Consider the following 20,799-nt stretch of genomic DNA (forward strand, 5'->3'; position numbering starts at 1 on the left):
AGTTTGAGAGTAACGTAATTTCAATTCTCTGTTGTCTTGTTCATGCTGCAGAATTGACAATAAAGCTGACTTTGACTTTGGATATTTATTCTTAACAGTGATGTTATCAAGGTCATGGTAGTCAATGCGGGAGCGAAGGGTTCCATCTTTTTTCTTGAAAAAAAAAAAACAGCCCCCAAGGGAGAGAGAGAAGGATGGCTCAAACCTGTTGGCCCAGTTCATGTGAGGGTTATGGAAATGCAGCCAGGATTGACTGAGTATGAGGACAGCTTGAGGTAAGGGAATCAACAGAAACTGAATCACCTCCCAGTGATTACCTGAACTGATGAGGGTTACAGGGCCGGTCTGGTGGGTTACACAGGCAAGCAATCTGCCATCCAAGGCATTAACCTCTTTGGGAGTGAGGAGACCCTAGACCAGTATCCATCTTTGAGAGGCCATGGATGTGTCCAGAAAGCTCTCGTCTGCTCCAGAGTCGATTAGAGCCTTAACTACACAGGAGTTACTCTCCCACATGAGGACAACCTCCACTTGGGTACAGGGAATGAGAGAGACAAAGGAGGAAGCAGAGGCTTGATTCACCAGAAGTTCTCCTACTCCTGGTGAGTCTGTCCTTTTACACTCTGACAGCAGGTGGCAACTTAGTGGTCCGAGGTTCTTCTGAGGGGATGGTTGGATTACTGCCGTGGGGAGAGTGGGGAGTAGAGTGCCCAGGGAGGGAGAGTCTGGGGGAGGCACGTGACAGAGATAGGAGAGAGAAGACCTGTGGGAAGCTACTCTTTTCTCTACGTCTTTCTCACATGTGATTATCTAACCGCGGCTACCAAAATCAGTTCTTTTAGGTACTCCATCTCATCGTGCCCTGCAAGCTCATCCTTCACAGCATCAGAAAGGCCATGAAGGAAGTTGCCCTGCAGTGAGATTTCATCCCATCCATTCTCCACTGCCAGAATTCAGAACTGGACAGAGTAATCCACCACAGAAGACCTTGTCATACCTGCTGGTGCTTGATCTTAAATCCTTTGGTAGGCTCTCACATCACTATCAAAGTTCAGTCTAGTGCAGGCCTGTGCTTCAGGAAGGCCACATAAAGGTCAGAGAGCAGAAGAGAGAGGCATGACTCTCCCAAGAAGTCCTGAGAAGAGCAGAGCTCAACTCCTCTCTCAAGGAGTTAGCTGAGAATAGAAGCAAGACTGCTTTCTTGGGGAGTTCTGAGAAGACTGAGAAAGAGAGCTGAGAGGAGAAGGGTGCTTCACCTTTTTGTACAACCTGTTGACATGAAGACCCTGGCCATGCGATAACCAATTACAGGCCAACTAAACTAACCAAATGCCAGTACAATTCTCTGCTGCTGTCTAGTGTGATGACTGTAAAGCTGATAGCGCTGTCAGTAGCCAATCAGGAGAGATGGTCCATGGTGTCTTAGGATTAAATCACTGAACTATGACTAAGGTGACTAAGATATGTTTGACTGTGTCATGGACAGAGACATCATATGTTAGTTGTACAGGTAAAACACAAGACTGTTACAGGAGTTTAGTGACAGGAGTTGACTCAGAAAATCCAGGATCAGCTCTACTATGGACTCTACACACGTAGCCACTGTAACTACACCTAAAAACTGTATCTATATGTCAGGGCTAAGGCACCTAGAGAGATATCAGGTAGAGACCACAAGAACTGTGAATGTTCACAATAGAGATAGTTGAAATGAAGAAAATGGAAACTAATTCAAGAAAAACTCCTATAACCTATGTTGAAGAAAACTCTCAAGTCCTTAATTCAAAGTTTGCTGTAGTGGTGGTGATTTATTAGTATTCAAGAATGTGGTGAGTCTGCTGACACACACAGCAGGTCTGAGACAGCAAACTGACCAAGAGTGAAGGGCAGGGGGCCAGTTATACTGTGAGTACAGGGCAGTGATCAAACTGTATGTAAATGTGAGGTGAACAATGGTACAGGATAGGATCACAGAGGGAATGAGTATTTGGATTCACAGATCTTACAGTGACACAGATAAGACCTTTTGGTAATACAGCAGGAGCCAGGAAGGGACACAGACTCAGCACTCCAAATTCAGAATTCCACATTTTTCTTCTCCCCTGTGGGAGGGCAGGTTGGGCTGTATTGGAATACCTGATTCAGGTAGTGATTATATTGAGTGATTTACAAAATGGACATGAGACGGGTGACAGCAGGCTATTAACAATCAGGATCCCAAACACAACAAATACAAATTCAATTAAAGCTGCAAGCAGGTTGTACGGGCCCTCGCATCCCGCGCCCATCGGGGATACCAGCAGCCGCGAGGTCATTACGACTTGTGCAAATGCTAGACCATTGGACACAAAATGAATGAGTTAAAAATCACAAACTGTGCTCCTCAGCTAGATATTTGTATCATGCATGAGGTCAGCTACCTACACAGATATAGCCCAAGCGCAGCTTTTTCCTCTGTCCTTTTGCCCTCAGATTTGACAAGTAAGCTCTTGGCTAATAAATGTAAGAAATATCTCTGACCTAATGTGAAATGGATCTGTCTTTAGTATAATACAGTACCAGAAACCACATCCAAAATGAACTAAAAGTTGAATCAACACCTCTCTGTATCTTTCCTAAAACATCCACACATTTCATCCTTATTACTTGGAAATTGATTGTCTTTCCAAACAAGAGTTGATTTCCCTGATGTTTTTACACAGACATTTTTAATATTTTTCAGATGTCAATGCCTTCAGAACCTCCTACATAAAGTATTATAGGTTCTCACTACATCAAGTTCCCTGTTCACAACTGAAGCAAAACTCCGCAAAACTGGACATTTATTATGACTGCTTTAAGTGTGGAGTTGAGACTTTCAAGGAACTGAAAACATTTTCATTTCATTTAGTGCGTGTGGGGCTGTGCAATATGACTAAAATCTCATATCCCGATAACATATAAAATACTATAGTACATTTTCTGTAAGTTCAATGCTGCAATTATGCTGCATGATGTGCAACATAGTTTGCAAAGTGCAGTTTTCTGGTCCATGTCAGACTTTTCAAAACCAAACCATGTCCAGTCTATAGAGGTAGCCCCTTATTTGGGAATAAGCTCCTCGATTTGTCTTGGCTGGTTCTTCTCCTGTCCAAAGCAACCCGGTTCTGTCTCGCCTTCACTCTCCATGGTTTTGCCTGTAGCCATGTGGTGGCATGTAAGATTGCAAACCATCACCCAAATAAAAATAATAAACAGTGCATTTTGCAACATCGCAAGATAAATAACAGAGCATAATATGAAAAAATAGACATTTTATTTCATCATCTGAAATATATCGTCACATCACACAGCCTGTGTGTGTGTTGTCTTGGGTAAGGAGAGGGTGAGGTGTGTGAGACTTACCATATCTGTGTCAGAAACTGGACCAAAACTGGTCACATAGATATCAGTCTTCACCTCTGTTACTCGGTCTGTGAAAATAACAAATGACATTTGTTTTAGAAAATCATAGTACATTAAAAAACAAGCCTTTATGATTTGTGAGAGACAGATTAATAAATCAGTGGTCAAAACTTAAGTGGCAGATGCCATTTCAGTCAACAAGTCAAACTTAATATGAGTCAAGCTTCAAAAATACTTAATCCTACCTTTCCCATAATGCAGCCCAAAAGGATCTTTCATCACTTCTCCAAGTAAACACCTTTGAACCTCTACACCTTCAGTTTGTAACACAAGCTTTTAGTATAGTATAATGAGTTATATGGTACAGTGAAGTGGGACAAAAGTCAATGTGTACTTGTATGAGTGATGTGAAAAAACGATGAATACTTGGGTACACAAGCAGAAGTAGATAGATAACTAACTATCTGACAGGCATATCACTAATGACACAGGGAAGACTGAAGTAGGGAGCCAGACATGTCCTGTTATCCAAAAACTATGGTACTGGTACTGGTCATAATAAGTCCAGTAACTCGTGGAGAAAGAGCTCAGAGGGACTGAACAGAGAGGATCAAGGACTTATCTAATAACTAATATATGTGAGGTTACTCACTAGACAAAGAGGAGCATGCTAAGCAAAACATAGAGCAAACTACAATTAAGTAATTCACTACATAATATTTGTGTGTAACTCTGAAACCTATTTTGCAGCCTCTACGAGCAGGTCTGATTTATTAATGATAATTTTAAGTGATAACTGTCTATATTAACTGGAGTGAAACAGCAATAAGAGATACCCCTTAAACTATCAATAAGAATAAGAATATTTGCAAATAAGACCTACATAAAGCCTATCAGTAAAACAGACACATAGCATAGTGTAAAAAAACAAAAACCGAGCCATCAAAACTGCTGTGCTAACCAAATTCTAGATATATAGATCTCAGAAGTGTAAAAAACCTAGGTAAAATCAGACTTCATGTCACGAGGTCAGCTCCCTGACCTGTCTGCCAGTGTCTGTCTGTCTCTGTGTTGCCTGCCCCTCCCCCTTGCTCTCGGTCTCTCCTGCTGGGTCTGCCACTCCACACCTGCCGTGCCTCTACGATCAAGCTCACCTGTTTCCCATCAGCTCGTCACCCAGGATGTACTTAATCCCTGTTCCTGCCTTCATTCCCTGCCGGATCGTCACTCCAGTACATGGTTTGTCTTGAGAGAACTTCAGCTCCTCTTTGCCTTTGCTAGTCAGTTCGTTACTTACCTTGTTGTCTTTGTCTAGTTCCTGCCTGCCTGCCTGCCAGCCTGCCAGCCCACCTGCCAGCCCACCTGCCATTCCCTCCAGTCCTCCTGCCAACCCTTCTCCACCCCTGGACTCCTTCACTTGCCGCAGCACCCCTCTCTGGACCAGCACCATCCTGACCCCTTTACACCAGCTATTCCTAAATAAACGTTGTTTGTCTTGCAATCTGTGTTCTGCTTCTGGGGTTCCTAGCTCAGTCGTGACACTTAGACTAGGCTAGACTTTATTGATCCCTTTGGGATGACTCCCTCAGGGAAATTAAGTTTCCAGCAGCTTATACAGACAGATTCAGAGAAATCAGAGGAAAAAAAAATCAATATATGTGTGTGACTTCCGGAGAGAAAGGAAGCCAGCTGAGTGTGTGTGAGTGTGCGGCCTGTGTGATTTTAAAAAAAAAAAAAAAAACTGAAACCGGGGGGAGAAAGGAGAAGATGACTCTAATGACAGCCTTTAAGTCACAATAATAAAACAAAATGAATAAATAAAACAGCAACAATAAATCAAAATTATATATAAATTAGAAATATCACTGACATTTGTTGCTCTGCTTTCAGCTAAAACTGAGGTCTTGTGCTTATATATATTGCACTGTTTAGACTTCAGCAAACAGCATTGAATTTCTGAATTTATTCTGCATGATGTGTTTCCCAAAGTAACTGATATTGTGGTATGATGGTTAGTGCTGTTTATGTCTTAACAAATGGAAGTGCTAATTTAAATTTTGATGCATTATAAGTACATCACAAGTGTTCTGTGTTATCTTGCATAATAACTAGTGTGACTAAGCTGTCCAGAGAGGAGATGCTGATGTGCATTCACTGCTTTTCTGAGCACAAGTAAGTAGTGAGGAGGACCTCAGAGGAGGCAGAACCAGGAGCCGTCCCTTTGCTGCATTTTCTATTTTTTTGTTATGGGGTTTACAATAAAGACTACTACAGTTGCTAATACTTTACCACATCATATGATTTGGATATGTTTGATTCACTCGTGTGTTTTACATTGCATAGACTACTGCTGCTGCTAGTACTATACTACATCACATGATTTGTGTATGTTTAACTATTTTATTGAGGAGTTGAGAGGGATTTTCTATACTATCAAATTCAAAAGCATTGTTGTTATTCTGATTTGGACAGGCTGGGTAGACAAAACTGCTGTCCAGAGGCTGTGGTCATTGTGAAGATCACTCTTATAATTTGCATTTTGAAGAGTATCCTAATTATGATTCTTTGTAGTTATGAAGTTCATCTTATGATGATTGGTTATATATATTGGTTATCACATTATACTGTGATTATACAGACATAAAGCTGCTTTAGTGTTTACGTAATACTTATTTAATGTATGGTCTGATGGAATTTAAGTTTTCTTGCTTCTTGTTTTTTCTTTTTCTTGATCATAGTACCTACAGTCACTGTCTAATTCCAAATCACATATAACTGAATAAATCAAGTTAGTAAATCAAGTTATTTAAACACCAAATAACAGTCTTAAAGTTCAGAATACATAAAGCAAATATGGATGTGATGCCATTAATTTTTCTAGTGATCAAACACCTAACATACAAAAAAGACAAACAGAAACTGTGGGAGAAACGGACTAAGCCATTAGACTGATGTTGGCCAAAGGGTGGCGCATTTCATGTGAGTGTGTATGAGGATATGGAACTCCGAATAAGAGACAACAAACCAAAAGACAAAAGCAAAAAAAGACAACAGAACAGAGAAAAAGAACAAAAGATTCTAAAACTGTTCAAGAATGAAGGCATCAACAGAAAAAAAAACATAAAGAGAACCGTGAGGAAGAAAAAAACAAAAAGAACAAAACCAAACGAGAAAGATATCCTACAGACTGACAGCCAGCTGCCTTCAACAACTGTTGCTGGTATATATCAAACTCTGTCTGGTACTGTTCAAATAAAGGGAGACACTAACATTGAGGAGGAGTAACAGGAAGTGAAAAGAAGGACCACTTTTGGAGACAGTGTAACAAAATTTTACGAGTAGGAACACCAGTGCGACTTGCAAATATGCCCCAACCTCATTCTAGGGTTGGGTACAGTGTTTCCTAAACATTGCTTTATTTGTAGTGGCCCGAATATCATTTATGTTCGCGCTGCTTCTCTAACCTCTCTGTCTGGGGCAGGGCTGCATTTTCAGTACACACACACACACACACACACACACCAGGTGAATTTAAAGAACTTAATGACGACGGCCACGCTTGTCACTCTAAATACATTAAAAGTAAAAGCAACTGGCCTTTGCCTTTTCTTTATCAAACCGCCTGTTCAACAAGCCCTTAGAAAAGCAATATTTTCAACAGCTGGCCGCAGTTTACCAACATGTTTAATAACACAAGCACAGCACGCTGGTTTAGCTAATAGCGAATTGGTACTAAGCTAAAAGGAAAGCTATCTGTATGTAGTCTAACGTCTTAATTTGCCACTAATCTTAAAATTTGCTGTTGTGAACGTTACCGTCACTGCTCCAGAAACATTATTTAGTTGTATTTAAAATATGACTCAATTCTACTCTACTACTGAATTTTTTTTATTAAAAAAACATTTAAGTGTTATTTAATAATGAAAAAGAACCAGTACAGTATCAGTATCAGGATCTGGATAGATAAAGATAAAATCCCAATGATGCCCATCCCAACAGCTGGTTGCGGCCTTGCCCTGACTTTAAGTGTATGAGCAAATCACTGTTCAAATCACTTCACTATAAGTCTTGTTTAACCAATGATACTTTGTGATTATTATTTTTTATGGCGCACAGTGAGATCGCTCTCAAAAAGGAAGGATTACTTTTATTTTCTCACATATTAAAGGGCAACTTAAACCATTCATGTAGATTTAATTACACTTTGTTCTTTAAGATAAAACAACACATTGTTATTGTCTATTTATTACCAAAGCATTTATCAGTAATATTGTTAACATGGAAAAAATCTTAATATGTTGCACTGAATGTCAATTTAAGTGGTGCTGCTAACTTTTGGGCTGGTGCTCCTAAAATTCTCAGTAAGGAGCACCAGTGCTACTAGAGTCTGGAGCCCTGGATCAAGATCTTGTGGGGAACATAAATATTGGCAAAACCACAAGAAATAAAAATAGCAGTACGCAAAGCACCACAAATTGCTCATGCCACAGAGAATGATAACACCTTAAAGGAAGACATGCTGAAACATGTCCCCAAATGCTTGTAGTCCAAAACAAAATCCGCTAACCCAGTAGAAATTGAACTAAAACCACACAAAACTACCGAAGAGTTTGCTCAGTATTCTCTGAAACCTGAAGCACAGCAGGGGATGAGCAAAACAACTGAATGACTGTTAGTTGCAGGGGTGCTAGTAAAAACTAATAACCCATGTAAAACTCCATTATTACCAGTATTAAAGGCAGAGAAATCCAACACCTCACAAATGTGCCACCAGATTTTTTTTTTACAGTGATTGATTGGTGCTCAGCCTTTTTCAGCATTCCACTGGCTGAGGAATCCAGGCTATTTGCATTTAGATACAGAGGTAAGCAATATTGTGGCAAAAGACTTCCCCAAGGACTAAAATCCAGCCCACATTTGTTTAACCAGGCCGTGAAACAAGATCTTGAACACCTGACCCTTAACGGCACTCAGATACAAGATGTAGATGACTTGTTGATTTGCTCATCAACACTAGATGAGTGCCACTTGAGACTCAATCAAACTGCCTCAGAGCCACAGAAAACATTGTAATACTGTTTACAACAATGCCAGAGTGTTACATCCAGTTCACAAGTACCAAAAAGAAAACATCCTGAAATGTGGAAATGTCACATGAGCTGAAGACAGAATTTAATCTTTCAAAGTGCTCATGTTGTTTATTAGTGCACTGAACTCTAAACATCAATTAATTTTTAACAAATTATCACCCACAAAAGAAACATATTAGCCCAAAATGAAATGTGCATGAGTCAAGAAAAAAAAAAAAAAAAAAGAGAGAGACTTCCCCCGAGTCATAAGACTCTGCCTCCTCCACAGAAGACATATTGGCCAGGTTCATGAGTTCTTCTAAGTGCTCTTTCCACCACTTAACAATATCCCCAGTCCGGGTCAGCATTTCCCCTCCCGGGCTGAACACAGCCTCAGCCTCAAACAGTTTGCCTCCTTGAATCTAGTAAAAGTCCTTCTCTATGACTTCCCCTAACTCCTCCCACACCTGATTTTTTTTACTTCCATGACTGCCGAAGCTGCAGCCCTTCTGGCCTCCCGGAACCTGCCCACTGCTTCAGAAGAGCCCTCGGCCAATCAAACCTGAAACACCTCCTTCTTCAGCCTGAGCTTCCCTCACCAGCAGGTTCTCAGGTTGCTGCCTCTACAGGCCCCAGCAACATTTCGACCATAGCTCCTCCCTACCACATCTGCAGTGGAGGCTTTGAACATGGCCCACTTGGACTCAATGTCCTCAGCCTCTCTCAGGATGCACAAAAAGTTCCTCTGGAGTTCCTTCAGACAGGGGCTTCTGCCAGGCGTTCCCAGCACATCCTCACTACTCGTTTGTGTTTGCCAGATCTGTCCGGCAGCCTTCCCCGCCATCTGATCCAACTCACCACCAAATGCCCAAGACATACGACCACATATCTGATGATACAACCACAAAGTTGACCATTGATCTTTGGCCTAAGGTGTTCCGGGACCAAGTACGCTTCTGAACAACCTTATACCAACTAACTAACTAATACAGAAGTCCAATGACAAAGCACTGCTCAATCGGGGAGGCGGTTCCTCCCAATCAGATCCCTCCAGATTTCTCCATCGTTGCACACATGAGCGTAATCCCCCAGATGAACTATGGAGTCCCAGCGTTAATTGTAAGTGTCTTAGTAAGAATGTTGTTGATTGTCACCACTTACTGTCTGTCCTGCAAGAGGTCAAGAATTAAGTGTGTGGCTTCACTGACCAGGAAAACACTTTTTTGGAAAGAGGTTCTCAGTTTTTTCCCCAGGAGGAGAGGGATTTCTGGAATACCGTGTTAAGCTTGTTGCCATCATGACCTGATCCCAAATAAGCAGAAGAAAATGGTTGGATGGATGGGTCTCAGTTTTTTAGAAACCAGAAGTGCTGTATTTGTCTAATGGCACAGGAAGGGTTTGTGTTGATTTGTAGGTGACGTATCAATCATACAGCCTACTACAGGCAATTTAGAGTAACCAATTAACCTGTATGTCTTTGGACTGTGGGAGGAAGCTGGAGAACCTGGAGGGACCCCTGCGCAGGCACAGGAGAACATAAACTCCACACAGAACCGGGTTCAAATCCATAACATTCTTGCTGTGATAGGACTAACCACTGCACCACCTTCTGGAGCAGGAAGTGCTGTGGCTGTAACAAACTACACCAAACTCTGTTTCTTATTCTTGATATTTTCAAAGTTTCCTGGTTGGAGATCAGAGATCAACACTGGTTTCCAATGACTTCTAAGTCCTTTTAACTGATCTACAGTTCAGGATTACCGTTGAATTTGCTGGGCCTGATTCCCGCAGAATCAGAATCAGAATCAAACTTTATTGCCAATTAAGTTTGCACATACAAGGAATTTGTCTTGGTATATTGGTGCTAAAGGACAGTTATAGTAAAAGAAAAGAGCGAAAGAGCAAGAACTATATTTATCAGTTCACTATCACTCAGGTAAAGGGAGATCGAACCTGCTGCAACAGGTTTTCAAGGAGCAAAGTGGGAATGACAGAGGCTCCATTCTCCCTGTTACAAGTCAGTGAATCCTCACAAAGATTCTGAAGCTGAGATTTGAGGGAAAATTTGTTAAATAATGTAGCTTTAATATTCACTTATCTTAAAGTAATATAGAAAACAGACTATTCATTAAAAATTGCTTGCATAGGCCTCATACTGTTCTGTATAGGCTAACGTATCCAGATCGAACTAACTGTTGATTGTCCGGCTCCATTTGCCCATCTGTAAAAGTCACCAAACAACACAGCCTTAAAATGTCAGTTTTATATATCATAATTGGTTTACTACTCAGTTCTACTCTGTGTATGAAAACAGTTGTATAATGTCATCTGTGGCTCTAGAGGAGCTTTGTCAAAACAGAAAATAACCCTAGTGATGTCATCAGGCTTGGAGACTTGAAATGTATAACACAAAGCCTGACTTTCGAGCTGCAAATGCAGAGTTTGAGAGTATTTACCAGGCAGAGAGGGCATATTGAAAGACTCCACTGACCATTTTAAATTTCTCTGGTGAGCCCAACAACTCTGAAATGTAACTGTAACGGGAACCACTTTAACGGTCCAGTATGTGTATGTGTATAGTCTTCCCTGTCTTACCTCCCAGGCCAGGTCTTAGTCTGTTGTCATATCCATCCAGCAGACTGTCCAGGATCTTGGTGAAGGTTGTGATGTCTTTGAAGGTACGTGTTGAATTGGAATCTGCTTTTGACCTAAATAAAGGATGGAAATGTGTGATTATGGACACAGATAAATAAAAACAAGAGCTCTATACAGCTACAAAAATATATTTAAGTTGTACCACGAACTGTGGGTGATGACACATAATTCATAATTCATATCTATTCCATTTATCCTTAAGGGTTGCAGGGGGGCTGGAGCAAATCCCAGCTGACATTGGGTGGGAGGTACACCCTGGACAGGTCACCAGTCTATCACAGGGCTGACATATAGAGACAAACAACCATTCACACTCACAATTACACCTATGAACCTACAACCTGCAGGTTAGAGTCACCAATTAACCTAATAGTCCATAATGTCCTAATCACTCATTCCCTTTTAACAATATAACTGAACACAATAGTCTCACATTTCAGATGAATCCATACAGCATATTTTGACAATATTTGACTTTTAACTTAGTTTGAACTGACTAAGTTTGTTCATTAGAATAAACTGACACACAAACTATCAAAATACAAGGAAAGGAATCAGTGTTAAACATTCAGTGCTTTTCTTTCACAGCTAGTGAAGTAAAGTGAAGCTGTACTATTGAGCTTTCACTCTTACGAATTATCACCTCATTCCAACTGTTTTTAAAATTCACATAACTTTCCTCAAAATAAACAACCAATAATAAACTATATAAATAATAAACACCAGTTAGAGTCCTAATTAAGCTAGTTAGCTAGCAATTAACTCACTGGAATGTCCGATACAAACATGGTTTGGACGATGTCGGAAGCTCTGTGGCTAGTCAGCTAGCTAACTAACCAGAATTTGAAGTACAAATTCTGTTTAGCAGGAAACTGGCAGCTCCGTTGCTGCTCTTCAATTTTTACTCGCTCATTACCAACTACTTTTATTAGAGAATAACTGATGTTTCAGCAACTTTCCTACACAGGAGTTTGCTTCTATTGCCAACCAGAGCGAGTCTCCATCTCTACAAAAACTTGTCACCTGACATTGACTTCTCTCTCTCCAGTACGACACTAAGGGGCGCTAATGAACCATAACAACCTATTGTCATACCCTGTCTGGTGCCCTTAGCTTGATCAAATCTCATACGACCTGGCAACATAAGCAACACAAAATCACAGTGCCTTTATACCAGATTATTTAGGTGCCCAAGTACATTGCTACCTGGACAACTTTTAGCCACTGAAAGTGTCCATATTATTTAAAATAGAAATTTTCCTCAGTCATATTGATTATTCCACTATCAGCTGATGAGAGAGTGGCATGTATACGCCACTGCTGCCAAGCTACAGTCTCAACACCTTGAGGTTTTTTAACAGGGATCTTAATAATGCTAACCTGGACTCCACTATCCCCACTTTCAAGCTGTGTTGACTACACCACACAGGAAAATAGAACAATGGACCTTTTTTATGCAAATACTAAAGATGCATACAGTGCCCCCGCCCTGCCCCTACTTGGTAGATCAGACCACAACCTAGTCTTGTTAGTACCTCAGTATGTTCCTGAGATGGATGCCAGCGAGGGACTGCAGGACTGCTTTGAAACTATAGATCAGGATAGATCACTCCATAGGGATGGTATTAGTAATGTTACTGACTGTATGACAGAATATATCAACTTATACAGAATCACAGAATACCTCAGCTTCTGTTTTCCCAGTAACCTAAGCCTTGGATCACAAGTGATCTGTAGAAGAAGCAAGATGACAAGGACAAACTGAAAAGAGTGGAGTGTAATCTCAAGGTGAGACCAAAAGAGTGCAAGGATCTCTACAGACTGGAGGATAAACCCCAGTAGAACATCAGGGATGCGTGTGTGGGCATGGAGCAGATTACAGGCTTCAATATCAAACACCATCTGTAGACAAAGCCAACAATCTGGATTTGTTTTACAGTAGGTTCAGGACTGGACCTCCAGCTGTGACTTTTCACACAGGACCAGTCTTCACACCATCTCAAACACAAAAACCTCCCATCTTACCCCCACCCCCCTTGCTGAGCACCTCTGATCGCAACCTCCCAACTCACATTGCTCCACTGAATGACTGTGATGACAAGCCAGGTTATGAGACAGCTGAAGAGACTCAATCAAGGGTCAGACTGAAGGCCATGATTGCATTAGTCCCAGGGTCCCGAAGTTGTGTGCTGCCCAGCTGTAACAAGTATGCAAGGGTCAGCTAGGGACCAAATGACATAAGGATGTGGATGTTTGTGTATGCTCCAATTTGTCATGTCGGTACATGCAACCACTCTGCTACAATGGCACAAACTGTGCATGGGCTGCTCCAAGATAATTCCAAGTGAACTAGAAAGTATAATAAGAACATCTATGTGCCTGTGGTGTCTGCAAGACCATAAGTGACAAAGTCTGAGGAAGTGAAGGATACCGGAGCAATGAAAAACATCCTGTTTAGTGCCAGTGCCCAAGAAGACCACCATATTTGGGCCCAATGACTTCAGACTGGTTACATTAACATAATGTTTCTGGCCATTTAGGATGGGTGTCAATGTGTGTCATGTATCCTCAATCTTTGACTATCTGCCAGATAGTCCCTGTCTGACATGGTGGTTAGTAAGATAGAAGCTCTACAACCCCAATTCCAAAAAGTGGGGATGCTATGTAAAATGTAAATAAAAACAGAATGCAATGATTTGCACATCTCATAAAATCATATTTTGTTCATAATAGAAAATAAAGAACATATCATTTGAATTTGGTGGTATCTCAAAAAAGTTGGAACAGGAGCAACAAAAGGCTGAAAAAGTAATTGGCAAAAATCAAAAACACCTGGAGGAGCAAAACTGGATGCTTGTGATGTTCGGGCACTCAGGCAGCACTGCATTAAAAACAGGCATGACTCTCTACTGAAAATCACCAATGGGCTCAGGACTAGTTCCAGAAATCACTGTCTGTGAACAGAGTTTGCCGTGCAATCCACAAATGCTGCTTACAGCTCTATCATGCAAAGAAGAAGCCATATGTGAACATGATCCAGAAACGATCATGTCGGTCTTCTCTGGGCCAAAGCTCATTTAAAATGGTCTTAGGCAAAATGGAAAACTGTTTGAAAATGTTTAATTCTGTGCTGTGGTCTACTGGGCAAACAGCAACCGTTTCCAGATAACTGATTCTAGTATGTGATTTCTAATTTGTTTAAAGAAATAAATAAACACTTTGGCAAATACATTCTCTTTCTCTAATAGGGTTTTGAGAACAGAGCTGCAGTTAGCAATTGGTTAGCCTAATTTAGCATAAAGACTGGAAACAGAGGGAAACAGCTAGCTTAACTGTTGTCAGTCAGTATTCCCCATTATGGCCCAGCATGGCCCAACTTACATGTCAGGGATCATCACTGGTGACGAGAGTTGGGTTTATGGCTATGACCCAGAGGCCACAGAGCAGTCTTCAGGGTGGAGGAGCCAGCAGGCTTCAGGACCAAAGAGGGCCCATCATACTCATCTTTTTCTTAAACATTTGCAGGGTTGTGTCCCTTGAATTCATACCCCAGGCTCTTCTACAAGTACTGTGCTGTTCTGAGGCACCTGAGGGAGGACAACTGGGTGAAATTACCTGAAATGTGACGCAATGGCAGTTGGGTGCTCCCACATAACAATGTGCCTGCTCATAGTAAATTTTTACTATATACTTTGAGCACACCAAAACACTCATCACTTCACATCTGTCTTACTCACCCCATTTGGCTCCAAATGACTTCTTCCTCTTCCTCAGAATGAAATTCAAGCTGAGGGGTCAGCCAGCATGCATTGTCAAAATGGTGCTTAACGTGCTTACAGAATAGGTCTTTCAGGGAGTTTTACAAGTGTGGCAGGAGTGATGGAGCGTATGACTGCACAAGGTGCCTAATTCGAAGGGGATGATGGCCAAATTTAAATCAGGTACAGTTATTATTTGCAAGAAGCACAGTCTTTTAGCTTTTTAATCACATCTTGTTTAGTATATCCAACAAGTCCTCAAACCTGAATAACAATATTTGTCCCTACTTCCTGCTATAAAATGCTTCCTAAAATAATGCCCCTACGGTGGCAGGTGACCAGGATCTTCGTCATCACAGTTACAATAATAATAGAAAAACAGGTTAAGTGTATGAAACAGTCATGGTTTGGTTAGGTTTAGACATAAAAACGTCTTGTTTAAGTTAAGGGAAAGATTATGGTTTGGTTTAAAGTAAGTACTTCCTTAAGGTTAGAGGATCTTCGCCATGTATTAAGAAAAAAACAACGACCATTGGCTTCTCATGGGAGGTGCACAGTGGGCTCCTGTGTGCGATTCCTGTGTTTTGTCAGCTCACCACCCTGATGTCCTGATGCAGACTTCGCTGCTCTACTACATCACCTGACCACCAGAGGTCACCTAACAATGGGTCGTAATAAGCTTTCAAAGTCCAAATACCACTGACCAGTGTTGGGAGTTTTGCTTGTCTGTGCTCCCCTTGTTTCTCCCCTTCCCTTTTGTTATATGTTTGTCCCCAGTTCGGTCCTCTCATCTGTTTGTGTTTGTGTCTCTTGCTGGACATGGCTGATGAACTTGCCATGAGAGGAAGTGAATTACTAAATTTATTGAAATAAACAAGAGAGAGAAAGACTCTATCAATGTGAAGCCTCTTCATTAAACATACACCCACATGAGGAAAGGAGACAGGACAGGATCGCCAAAAATAAGTAAAAGCATTCTTGGTGCAGGTGATTCAGCTTTGAAAAGAGATAGCATATCATGGAGTATAATGCACAAGAAAATCAGTACATAACAATAGTACTAGTAGTCAGCAACACAGAGCAACAACACTTTTCATATATGGGAACAAATTATTAGAAATGGGAACAAATTATTAGAATGTATGATGCAAAAAAGGCAGAGGGAGAAAGAAAGCTTGAGGCTGCTGAATATAACTCTGAATTTACATAGTGAAAATATTCACAGTATTTTGAATTTTTGAGAGAAAAGAATATCATAATGCAAAGACCTCTAATTCAAATTTGAAGTAGCAGCTGTGAGCTAAGGTAACAGCTCTATAACACTGGTGGCAAGGCCCAGTGAGGAGAAGGAGAACCATACCAGTGCTACACCTCAAAAACGGCAGCAGCTATGTTTTAGTTTGGCTAAAGCTGTCACTCCAGTGGAAGTGCAAAAGTAATCTAGCAAGTTATTTTTCTCAGTAGGCAACTAACATAACAAATTACTTTTTAATATCAGTAATTTTGTAACATTCCAAATAACTTTTAAAAATGACACTACCCAACACTGGGTCCAACTGATTTGGACCTTTGTGTTCAGACATACAGCTAGAAAATTTCAGGGTTGCAGTGCACGTGTGAAAGCAGCTTATATGTCAGAAGTGATAATGCCTATGAGATAGGAATATACATGTGGCATAGGACTTATCTGATCAATAATCAATAATAATAATAATAACCAATAATTTCAATAATCATTTTATATTTTTGAAACAGTTTTAATTCAATTCAATTCAATTTTATTTATATAGCGCCAAATCACAACAAAAGTCATCTCAAGGCATTTTTCATATAGAGCAGGTCTAGACCGTACTCTTTAAAATAGGTATTTACAGAGAGAGACCCAACAGATCCCACCATGAGCAGCACTAGGCGACAGTGGCAAGGAAAAACTTCCTTTTAAGAGGCAGAAACCTCGAGCAGAACCGGACTCAGGGTGGGAGGGGCCATCTGCCTCGACCGGTTGGGTTAAGAAAAAAGGGACACAGATGATGGTCTCAGTATTTTCAAGTGTTTAGAGATTCAATGTTACATTTTATGTGCTGATGGGGTAGCTTGTTACAACTTTAACCATTAATGACTTAAATTAAGAAATATCACAAACATTTACTGATAAACAAGAAGCACAATAGCGCATAACTTAATCTAATTTGACAAATAAAGGATTGTGATGCACTGGGGCAGATAATTATCAGAGGGACAACAAAATCAAAGTGCCCTATTGTGTCAATATGAATGTCTTTCATTTTTATGCTTTTTAAAGTAATAAATAATCAGGTTAAACAAATTTCCATGGGATGCTGTAGTTTTCATTTAAACATGGTCACACTAATATTAAACTCTGTTCTCATGGAACACAATTACTACAATCAGCATAAAAATTATAATTTAATAGCTACTATATAGATAAATAGGGGTCCATTTTGATACTAGAATTTCTAGGATATAGTTTTTTTCACTTTGATAAACAGTTTGATTTTTCCTCCCTCTATCTTCTTCCCTCACAGTTCAACTCGTGAAAACAATAAGAGGATGAATCATTTCCTAAAGTTGGTATTTATCTAAATAAACTAGTGCCTGATCTATTTTTGAAATGGAGGAGTTTATCGTGTCAAAAGTTAAGGAACTACTAAGCGACGTGTGGTATTTTTTAATTGTTAAACGTATCTGTGAGGTCAGGTGTTGCCCTTTTAACGTGGTGTTGAACTGAGTGCACAGAGACACCGTTCACACAGAGCATTAATGTTGGTAATAGTTTACTGCTGCTACTGAACAAAACCTGCCGTTTATCAGTTTCTGTGGAGAGCCGGAGAGTGGTGAGAGCTGCCTGTGAGCGCCCGTCAGTGCCTGTTTTATCCCACTGAAAACACGTAAAAACACTTCTCACTGACATTAAACTTACCGTGTCTGCCACAGTGCGATCAAAAAGACCAGCGCTGACATGAAATGTGGGCTCCATCGTCCTCTCATGGCTGATTCCTGCAAACAAGACGGGAAACGGTGTCAGAGCGGCACAAAGCACATTACAGCTGTGGTAATTAAATGGACTTCACAAACATCCGTGGCTATAAAGACAGACGTGACACTGGTTTAGTGTCTTTACGCTGGGTTCTGTTCAGTTCAGTTAGTCTATGACTCGGCAGCTCAACTGCCTGAACACTGAGCTTCCTCCACGGCTTTTGTTTTGTAAAATGTCACCAATGAAGTGTCACTTGTTCAGTCGCGTTTACCTGAAACGCGACAGGTGACCCCAGGGTTGGCAAGAGAGACTGAACTGCGTCTGACACAGGGATTTGGTAGAAAATGAGAGTAGAATCCCAAAGAGATGAGCGCGGTCACTGTCCGTCCATTCTGTCAACTCCTCCAACAGAGAGAGCCCACAGCTCAGCAAAGAGTCTAACCTCAGAGCGAACTGTACAGAGAGCTGTGGCTCAGCACACACAGGAATAAATAGCTTACTGAGGCGGAGTGGTCGGTTGGGAGTCTCATTTCCTGCTAACGAGCTTTTCATTTGTGCGCACGACTGAGCGCTACGAATATAAATCGTGCAAGTGGCATAAAGCGTGTGGAAAGACATTAATGGATTCATTCCAGGTGATTATCAAGCAGAGAGGAAAGACGCGTGCAGTTATTGTCCCTGATAACGCTACTTCAATAAAATTCAACTTTGTTTGGTTTTTTCTGGTTTCACTGTAATGTTGTAAATGTAATTAATTTATGCACGAGGGACATCACGTTTTCAGTTTATGTGTGTGTGTTGGTAAAGTGAGTGTAGGAGAAAATAGAAAAAGACTTATTTCATTATGCAAAATTATCATTACCAAAGCTTTATCATGTAAACACTGTAGTTGGTTGAGATAAAACGAATTTTATCTTTAGAGGTGGTTTAATATATAACAATCTAACATATTTTATATGTTGAAATATGTGAGAGGTCTTTTACTAACATCCTACAATATGATCACTCCAACACGGACTTACAGCTATTCTATCCATTTTTATGTGGGAAATTCTCGGCTCCTCCTCAGCTCAAATTTATCAAGATTACAATCTGCCTTTAATATTCTACAAAGATAATCTCAAACTTGTACTGTATGCTGACCAGTCAAAATGTGTCTACTATAAATATTACACTCATCACTGTGCTATATGATTAAGCAACAGAGGATTTTTATTTTTAAAGATCTCCCTCAAAAGTTGCCTCCATACACTCACAAGACCAGGCCTGTTTAACTCTAACTACTTTCCCCTCTGGAACTTGGGAAAATCGCTTTTCATCACATTGCACCTAATAAAGAGAATCAATTACAGAGGATTTTAAGTCTTGAATGTCTCATATAGTTGATATTCAACTTTTAGCTTAGAATCTATTTTGTGTTCTCTTTGATAGTCTCTGATACTGTATGTGTTTCGTCGTGTCTGGCTATGTTTTTCTTTTCATCTGCTGTACTTAGCTCTCACTTGCCAAAGAGATTTTGATCTCAGTGTTAGGACCTGATCAACTGAAGGTTTCATATGTACATATAAACTTCAAATTATGAAAAGCAACTTGCAATTATAGCTCTTAGGTAAATGTGGTGAAGTTAATATTTCCCAATGAAATGCAGTGCAGTGTATTTAAAAAAAAAAGTTGACATAAAATGGAATTACTGAAGTATCCCAGTAAAGTCTAAGAACCTAAAATTGTCCTTATGTACAGTACTCAAATAAATGAACCAGACAAAGAGGGAAACTGCCCCCAGGCCCCAGACCCTCAGGGGCCCCAGGAGCCCCAGCTTTACTGTGCGCCAGTTTGTTGTGCACAATTCAATTTCAATTCAGTCTGTGTATACTGGACTTGATGGGAACAATGAAAAGACATGTCACAGGGCATCCTGACAGACTCATCCTCCTTTTTCTGACCTGGACCTGGATACAACAAACTTTCTTTGTTACCAGATTCCTTGATAGTGCTGACATCACTCAGTCTCTCTCTGACATACACACATGCCAGCATGTGCCTACTGTGCCTTTTGTCGTGTTGATGTTCAAGTCAGTGTGACTGGATCTCCTCTGTGACCCTTTGAGAACAGCTCTGCCCTAAAAAGCCAGGAAATGTGCTGTCCAGGGTGCTAACGGTCATCAGCACCAGCTGCAGACTCTGTGTGCTGCCACAGGAGATCACATCTGTCAACTCACTGGCAGTGCTCACAATCAAAATGTGTTCTGTCCCATCTTTTACTGCATATAGGGTTCATGTTGACAACATGCATCCTTGGCATATGCTCAAGTTGCCATTGAACATCACTCTGTTATACGAGAGGTATAGCTCCTTTGGGAAGAACAGTGAGTGAGTGTGAGCAGTGTCTGTGCATAGCAAATAGGCAAAAGAGTCAAAGTCTATGAGTGATATTATAGTGATATAAGTCTGGCGACCGGGGCAGAAGTTAGTAGTTAGTGTGTGAGAAGCAGCAGGGCAGTGGAACCTAAGCTGTCTGTCAGTAAATAAAAGATCCTAGCTCCTCAAGCCAAGCACAGATCCCCTCTTGCTTGCCACCCGCTCCTTTGTGACTGAAGGGAGGTTATCACTGAAATCAGCTGACTTCAGCCTTGGAGCATAATCATGAAAGGGTAACATTGGCAACCACAAGGGGACAGTGTTGTGTTCAGGAGAAGCAGCAGCTGTGGTAAGCTGAAGAACAGTGAAATGAACCAGGACAGTTAGTAAAAGAAAAGTACTCTACCCCTGGGTGTTGGGCCTGGTAATGTTCCTGTGATCCAGGAGGATTTTGTTGTCCTGATCAACAACTGGCAGGTGAGCATGCATTTCCTGGTTGCTGACATTGCTGGTGACATGGCCCTCCCAAGTCACTCATTCCTCACTCAGGCTCAGGCTTGCTTCAACTTCAGGAAAT

At 40.8% G+C, this 20,799-nt stretch overlaps 1 protein-coding gene across 1 annotated transcript in view; it reads right to left on the reverse strand.

Annotated features, from left to right (window-relative positions):
* Positions 1 to 18,550, reverse strand: part of gabra2a (gamma-aminobutyric acid type A receptor subunit alpha2a) — a 78,514-nt gene extending 59,964 nt beyond the window's left edge. Inside the window, 4 exon segments of the mRNA XM_051078333.1 lie at positions 3,385 to 3,452; positions 11,049 to 11,161; positions 17,808 to 17,884; positions 18,136 to 18,550. Of these exon segments, the coding sequence (XP_050934290.1) occupies positions 3,385 to 3,452; positions 11,049 to 11,161; positions 17,808 to 17,875 (249 nt within the window). The 5' untranslated portion in view covers positions 17,876 to 17,884; positions 18,136 to 18,550.
* Positions 18,551 to 20,799: the final 2,249 nt, after the last annotated feature.

This window comes from Lates calcarifer, linkage group LG19 (genome assembly GCF_001640805.2).
Source record: "Lates calcarifer isolate ASB-BC8 linkage group LG19, TLL_Latcal_v3, whole genome shotgun sequence".
In the NCBI taxonomy this organism is placed as follows: domain Eukaryota; kingdom Metazoa; phylum Chordata; class Actinopteri; family Centropomidae; genus Lates; species Lates calcarifer.